General features: G+C 34.2%; 1 protein-coding gene across 1 annotated transcript in view; it reads right to left on the bottom strand.

The window, feature by feature from the left end:
- The window catches only part of myom3 (myomesin 3), a 98,781-nt gene that overhangs the window by 67,812 nt on the left and 22,163 nt on the right, over window positions 1–8,806 (bottom strand). The window contains exons 4-5 of the mRNA XM_079836054.1: window positions 945–1,098; window positions 83–240 (exon numbers count right to left, since the gene is read on the bottom strand). Coding sequence (XP_079692180.1) covers window positions 83–240; window positions 945–1,098 — 312 coding nt within the window. The remainder of the gene's footprint in view (window positions 1–82; window positions 241–944; window positions 1,099–8,806) is intronic.

Below are 8,806 nucleotides of genomic sequence, written 5' to 3' on the forward strand. Positions count from 1 at the left end.
TCGACAGATTCACACACTCTGCTATGATGGACGTCTCTCTTTGGAGATGTAGGCTCTTTTTAGTTTATGTTGAGACTCTCACCATGTGATGCTGGGAATCGGACAGCCCTGAACCGTACAGGAGAGTTTGACATCCATGCCGGCCCACACCGTGTGCGGCCGCAGCGGGACGGGGAAGTCAGGAGCCTTCATGCTCAAATCCTCGACAAACTTCATGTGCACTGAAGATTTTCTCTCGGCCTGCGTGTGAAAATGAAATTTACTCACTCTGATGACGTGTCAAATCATAAGTAAGATACTATTAATAATTTGAATTAGTTGTAATTTTAGTTAAAGTTTTAATATTTTTGTTGTGTTTTTGTAATATTTTAGTAGCTTTATTTTAAAGCATGTCTATAGATTTTATTAACTTTTATTTAAGTTATAATTATTTTAGTACATCAAGTTAAACTCAATTGAAATAAGAAATTTTGCCTTGGCAACTTGCTAAAAATTCAAATTAAAAAGTTTTTTTTTATATTTAATTTATTTCAGTCAACATCTATTTTATTTTGAAAAATGTTAAACCATAAAATAAAGTTAACTATAATAACCCTGTGGTATTTTCAGTCTGTTTCTCGTACAAAGGTATCATAAAAAGCTTTAAAATATAAAACACAGGTCGTATGGACTAATTTATAATGCTTTTATGCTGTTTTTTTGTTTTGTCCCCATTTACTGTGCTCTCAATATACTGAAAAAAGTGACCAGGTTCTTTTGTAGGAGTTTGAAACAGCATGCGGGTGTGTAAATGAAGCCAGAAATTCCCCTTCGGGAGAAATTATTCCTTTAAAATGAAAAAAATGAAAGAATGCAGGTGTCTTGAGAAGTGCAGAGCGCTCTGATTGTTGTATTTGTAACGCTCTTCTCTCAGCATGTGAGTGTTTGGTGTGTCGATCACTCACCTCCCGCCGCAGCGCAAATCGATCCACACGCTCACGGATGACATGCTGGTTTCTGATCACCCCGATCTCCAGTTTCTCAGCCTCGTTGCCGAACAGAGTCCACTGGTTCCTCTCATGCAGCTCGTCACTGGACATGGTCTCTCTCAGGGCCTCCCTGAGGTCAAAGGGCAGAAACGGCCTTGTTTGCAAGATGCTTATGTAGAACAAAACAGCTTTTCTAGGCCATTGATATAAGTGGAGTAAACTAGTGTTATTTTAACATCATTGAGATACACTAGTATATCGTTCTTTCGATTTTTTTTATTTTTTTTTTTATAATTTTGTTGGATTTATTGTTTGTTTTTTAAATAGTATATATATATATATATATATATATATATATATATATATATAGAAACCCTTGTTATTAGCAATTGAATTGACAATTTTCACATTTCCGGGTTTCTTAGAAGCGGAATTCATCATAGTTGGGTAAACGTCATTAAATATATATATTTTTTGTTCCCATTTGCTCAAATACCAAAAGAAAAAAGTAGTGTTTTCACAACTTTTAAAAAGGGGAAAAAAATTGATTGATAATGGCAGTCAAGAGTCACTCTCACAACATTAGTTTTTGTTGTTGTTGGTGATTTGATGCAACGGTAATATAATATACAAAGTATAGTGCTAAGAATGTACATAAAAAAAATGTAAATATATAAAACTTTGCAGGATTTACGATGCTGATGACGCGTCATCACAGCACTCGTGCACACGTAACATACAAGAGACTGAACGTGTTTCAATCCCCCGATATACTCTTGTTCAACCTTCGCTTAGGGGTAAAAAGAAGTTGGAAATAGTAACATACTAACTATTCATGTTAGTATGTTAAAGTAATACTGTTTGTATGTGCTTTATTACAGAGCCTTACAGGGCGTGGGATTGTTTTGTCCCCAAAAGTTCCGCAGTCACAAAGCAGTGATTACCACACATCTGAACTATAAATATATTTGAAAAAAAAAAAATGTACACTTGCAACAAATATATATATATATATATATATATACAGGGAGTGCAGAATTATTAGGCACGTTGATTTTCTGATCATATTTTTTTTCCAGGCACATTTGACCAATTCCAAACCACAGTAATCCTAATAACTATTGATTTAGTATTTAATAATGTATAGGTGATATATAATTGTTCATGAAGGCTGGAAATGAAAATCACCTTATATTCAGGTGTGCAGAATTATTAGGCATGTTTTCTTTTACAGATAAATTGAGCCAAAAAAGAGATTTAACTCAGACTGAAAAGTCAAAAAGTATTAAATGCCCATGAGAAGGATGCAATACTAATGCAATACTAGACATTGCAGTTAAGGCATGACCATTGGACAGTGAAATGCTCGTTGGGTCAGCAGGATCTGACAAAAACAGGTGGTGAAGAAAAGACACCTGTTAACTGCAAAAGAATTAAGAATTAAGGTGAAGAATTAAGGGTGAAACCATCAGGAACCCTTTAGTCTCCAGCGCCACCATTTTTCAAAGCTGCAACCTACCTGGAGTCTTCAGAAGTGCAAGGTGTCAGGATCTCAGAGACTTCAGTTAGGTAAAGAATCCTAAAAAATTACCCCCACTAAATAAGAATCGCAAGCTGAAGTGTTGTAAAATACATGAAGAAGGTTTTTTTATAGGCTTTATGGACAGATAGGTTGAGAGTGACTCTTGAAGGACCAGCACCACATCCTCTAGTACCACTGTTTGAAGAATTCATCTTCCAGAATCTGGCAGTACGTTTTGGGAGTTCATTTTTAGTCCATATCTGCAAAACAGACTTCAGGATGGACTAAAATGAACTCCCAAAACGTACTGCCAGATTCTGGAAGATGAATTCTTCAAACAGTGGTACTAGAGGATGTGGTGCTGGTCCTTCAAGAGTCATTCTCAACCTATAAAACCTATAAAGCCTATAAAAAAACCTTCTTCATGTATTTTACAACACTTCAGCTTGTGATTCTTATCTAGTGGGGGTCATTTTTTAGGATTCTTTACTTAACTGAAGTCTCTGAGATCCTGACACCTTGCACTTCTGGAGACTCCAGATAGGTTGCAGCTCTGGAAAATGGTGGCGCTGGAGACTAAAGGGTTCCTGATGGTTTCACCCTTAATTCTTCACCTTAATTCTTAATTCTTTTGCAGTTAACAGGTGTCTTTTCTCCGCCACCTGTTTTTGTCAGATCCTGCTGACCCAACGAGCATTTCACTGTCCAATGGTCATGCCTTAACTGCAATGTCTAGTATTGCATTAGTATTGCATCCTTCTCATGGGCATTTAATACTTTTTGACTTTTCAGTCTGAGTTAAATCTCTTTTTTGGCTCAATTTATCTGTTAAAGAAAACATGCCTAATAATTCTGCACACCTGAATATAAGGTGTTTTTCATTTCCAGCCTTCATGAACAATTATATATCACTTATACATTATTAAATACTAAATCAATAGTAGTTATTAGGATTACTGTGGTTTGGAATTGGTCAAATGTGCCTGGAAAAAAAATATGATCAGAAAATCAACGTGCCTAATAATTCTGCACTCCCTGTATATATATATATATATATATATATATATATATATATGCAGAATACACATACATTCTGCTTAAAATAAGCCTTAAATGTAATTTTAAAAAAGTAATTTATATAGTAAAAAACTTGTATTTAATGTAAATATTAAATACAATTATAAAATGTTACAATATTTTATAGTTTTATTTATCATATATATATATATATATATATATACACACACATTTTTTTTGTAATGTGTTTTTGTTAAGTCATGTTATAATATTGTTTTCAACTGCTTGTTATTTACAATGGTTACTATTATTTGTTTTCATTGTTTGTTTGTTTTTTTGCGGGTGCGTTGAATTGTATTAAATCTAGACCAAAAATCCTAATAATAAAAAAAAATCATAATAATTATTCATGTTAATAATAATATAGGAAGCACACAACAACAACAACAACAAAAACATTAAAAAATGTATTGTCCCTGTTTTTTAATTAAATATAATAACAAATGAGATTTTAGTGATATTTTGACCCCTCAAATAGTAAATGGCCCCGGTTTCCATTTCAGAAATCTGGTCACCTTAATGTAACTTAAATACTGTATGTGTTGAGCGCTTTACTCTCTCAATAACAAAAGAAAAATACAAAAGAAAATTACAGCGGTAAGAAAACAGCAGTTAATAAAGCATCTGATTATAGTGATGAGGACGTGTTTGCACCAGCTCAGCGATTCACTGGCATCACGTCGACAGATGAGGTAATTACCTCTTTTTCCGCCACTGATTGACGGAAGCGTACGTCTTTCCGTGTTTTCACTGTTATACTGTAGGGGGCGCTATTACACATATTCTGAAAGAGTACCGAATCTCCTGATCAAAACACAGGTGAAGAAGAAGCAGAAACAAGCGATAGTTTATGTAAGCAGATGCATATGAAAAATATAGCACGATCACCAAACAGCATATAAATCAAAACTGCAGTGCCTAATGTTACTGAATGAAATGTCGACCCAGGACGAGCTATAGGACTGTGAAACTACAGCGATTTTCTCAGCTTTTTGATCAAAATGTTGCTTTTTTAATGAAACTTACCCACATTCAAGTGTTGATAAAAAAGGAGCGCATTAAAAAAAAAAGTGTTTGTTTGTTTAAAAGCAGAGTGTCTGTTCTTTCTTTTGATATAACGTTACTGCATGTTCAGAAGGAACAAAATATTCTGTTCATGATTCATGCAACAAAATATTTTAGGGGTCATGAAACTTTTGTGAAAATGATCAAAAATGCTGCCGGTGACTGGCAACTTGTAAAAAAAACGCTGGCGGGGAAGGAGTTAAAATGACACTGTTATGATAGTTTAAAGTGTGTATAGACTATATAGATCTGGTCATGTGAGACTATAGTTTGAATCAATCCCTTTTGGTTGCACGACACATTGACATTACAGCACAGAATGGCTCTTTTGGCATCATCCTGACCATTGTATAAGCATTTGTTTCATGTGTGAGGAGAGAACGAGAGCCGCGTAAACATCACATTCTTTTGATTTTCACATATAAATCACTCTACACTTCATAGACAACCAAGGAAATCAGGGAAGGCCTCGTTTTTTAAGTTTCGTAGCTGTTCACACATTGAAAGCGATTAATACATGAAAATTCTTACATACATCCCCTTTAAGTTTTTATTTTATTTTATTTCTGTTAATATTTACTTCAAGTAACATTTTTTGATGGCAAAGTTTCACTTATAACCCTGGAGTTTAAACCGTTTTGTCAAAAGCACTATTAAAACTTTTTATGAAAGCCACTAAGGATGATTTGAATGGCGTGAACTTTCACTGAAGTCAGAATTCATTTGAAGAGGTGCACAACGCCCATGACATTTAACTGGCTGTCATGTCGGCGCTTTAGAGGAGGTCAGCAGAAACGCCGGCCGAGCATCATGCTATGAATCCAGATAGCAGACGAGCCTGGCAGGAGACAAATAAAAATGCCACTTATCCTCAGGGTCCGTATCAGGTGGTTTAAAATGTCTGAGTGCAATTAGAAGTTGCCATTCTTCGCTTTGACACTTTGCTTTGGATGGCTTCGTCGCCGCCAGACTGACGCAAATGAATGCACTTATGTAGAGAGAGTCTAATAGGGACGTTTGTGATGTGAAAAACGCCATAATGCTCCAACTTATTTACACATGAATGTGAAAAGGATTAATCCTGATTTAGACAGAGAGAGAAAAATCAAGAAAGAGTCTCAGACTCTATTCAGCAGATCATTATATAATTCTAATTAAACCTTGAAATAAACTGATTTATTGGGGATTTCTACACAATTATTCAGTGCATTATTTCTGTGAGTAATCTAATGTAAATAAAAAAAAAAAAGAATAATGTAAATAAAAGAGTGTCAATGATCATGTGACAGATGTTCTTGCTTCTATTAAAGGCCAAGATGCTTTTGGATCCTGGAAAAAATGATCATCAGGTTTTGTTCGTTGCTCAGTTACTGCTGGCATTAAAGCTGAAGAGATGCACTTAAACTGTTATTTTGATAAAATAAAAATATGTATTAAAGGGGTGATGAATTGATAAATCAACTTTCCTTTGATCCTTTGGTATATAAAAGTTAATCGTGATATAAGAATATCCTGTAAATTTCGGAGCTGAAAACGGCCTTGTTAGTCAAAGAAAAGCTTTTATAGACACCAGGCCCAGAAAACGAGAGATCTCTGAATATGTCGACCACTGATGTCATAGAATACAGAAGCACCGCCTCAAGCCGCCCACCGACTCGCCGAGATAAACGGGTCGCACTACCGAGCAATAAACATCCCGGTTCCAGCTCACCTGCGTAAGATATTGCGTTTGTTCGCTTCATTTCACCGAGGAATCGATTGTAAACAAGATAGAGGTTGAGACTGAATTTGCAGACAGATTGAGATTAAAACACAATGCTGTGCCTTCTATATTGGATCTGACAGGAATGGTGCAACACACTTATGTGAGTAAAACATGATTTTTTATATGTGTTAGTATTGCATTGTTACAGATCGTTTGATATCTATTGATTACACACCTTAGCACGCGGTCACAGGCTGGAGAAGGTGTTATTTGTTCATTCGTGATCAGACTCGGACTTGAAACATTATGGGCCAGGGCTCGCAAAGCCCAACGTCCCTGGGCTATGTGTTTTTCAGACGGGCTAAACGCATCACCGGCCTGCCGACGGGCTGTCTTAAATAGTGAAATAACATTCCTTTCTTGTGCGCACGTGTGTGTGTAGGGGTCGCGGTTACATTCACAGATCGGGCGGCCAAGTAATAAAAAAATAACATTCCAATCAATCGCGGGTGGATGAGAGATGAATCATAGTGTTTGTTTGATAAAGATATTTTGCTAGTCCTGTGAACGATTCTCCAGACGCTTTCGGGGAGCTGAAGCTCATTAAATATGCAAATCATATACAATCCTAGCTGTGGGCGTTTACTTCCAAGTCTTCAGTGCAAAACCGAGCGTTTCTTCAGAGAGCCTCAAAACCAAGGCAGAAAATAGCCTATTACTTATTCATTATGATGTTTCTGAATGTAAAAACCATGCAAATGTCATAAGTTGACCTCAGACAATCGTATAAAAAACAAAAACAAAAGCCAGTTCATGACCCCTTTAAAATACATAAAATAATAGGTATTCAATTATGAAAGAATTCAAAATAGAAGCATTTTCAATAGAGGTCTCAGACTGCTGAACCCCTCTGAATATCAGTGTAGTTATTGTTAACCAAAACTAAAACTATTACAAATTATTTTCAGTAATAAAAATAAAGTGTAAATCAAATATAAAAATCAGATTAAAAACTTAAACTTGAAAATAAAATTGGATATGTTGCCTTCGCAACTAGCTGAAATAAAAATAGGTTGAAGTACTAAAATTACTAAAACTGAAATAAAATGGATTAAACCTAGAAATATAGAAAAAAGTAGACTACTACAACTTTAGGACGATAGTTAATACTGAATATATTAGTACGTTTGAGGTTATTATTACTTTTTCCAGTTATATTATATATTATTATATAAAATAACTATTATTTTTTAAATTTGTTATAACTTTTTGTTATGTTGAGATCACAACAAAAATAGGAGAAAATAAGAGAGAAAATAACATTTATATTATAAGTTATAAAAAATATAAAAGATCTAAATATAATACCCTAATAAATATTAATTAATAAAGACAATTTAATAACAAAAAATAATGGATAAAATAAGAGAAAATATTATCTGAAAGTTAATAATTTTTATATTAATAAAAATAATAAAATAAATAATAATAAATACAATAATAAATCCATTTTCAGCATCATTACTCCAGTCTTCAGTATCACATGATCCTTCAGAAATCATTCTAATATGAGGATTTATTGTCAATGTTGGAAACAGTTTTGCTGCTTAATATTTTTTTGGAACCTGTGAAACTTTTTTCATGATTCATTGATGAATAAAAAGTTAAAAACAATAGCATTCATTCAAAATAGAAATCTTTTCTAACAATAATATCAATCTTTTCTATCACTTTTTATCAATTGAACACAACCTTGCTTAATAAAAGCATTACTTTATTTAAAATAGAGAGAAAAATATAATATAATATAATATAATATAATATATAATATAATAAATCATCATGTCAGAATGAATTCTGAAGGATTATGTGACAATGAAGACTGGAGTTATGATGACAATTCAGCTTTGATATACATATACATACATACATACATACATACATACATACATACATACATACATACATACATACATACATACATACATACATACATACATACATACATACATACATACATACATACATACATACATACATACATACATACATACATACATACATACATACATACATTAACTCAGACTATACACTTTTTCCGACTTGTTTTCTGTGTGCAGGAGCAACATCAGATGGCATTGGTCCCGGAGCCATGACATGACGGGAAGATTGTGACTTTCATTCTTCTGACAAGGTGATAAAGGACTCACTTTGATTAGATCCTTCATCTCTGCACTGAGAGCATCCATCTGAAATGACCTTCAGTCTCGCCCAGAGAGCGTTTACATATCAGAAAACATTGCAATGTTCAGCGTCTCGTGGCTGTAAATAACAAAAACAGAGCTGGCGTCGTGCTGCCAAACCCCAGGAAGAGGATTAAACACTCAGACGGAGACTGACAACCTGCGTTGCGTATGTGTGAATATGAGATACAGAGAAAAAGCCATTTACAGACAGAGCGTGACACTA

The sequence above is a fragment of the Gobio gobio genome (genome assembly GCF_949357685.1).
Source record: "Gobio gobio genome assembly, chromosome: 15".
Classification (NCBI taxonomy): Eukaryota; Metazoa; Chordata; class Actinopteri; order Cypriniformes; family Gobionidae; genus Gobio; species Gobio gobio.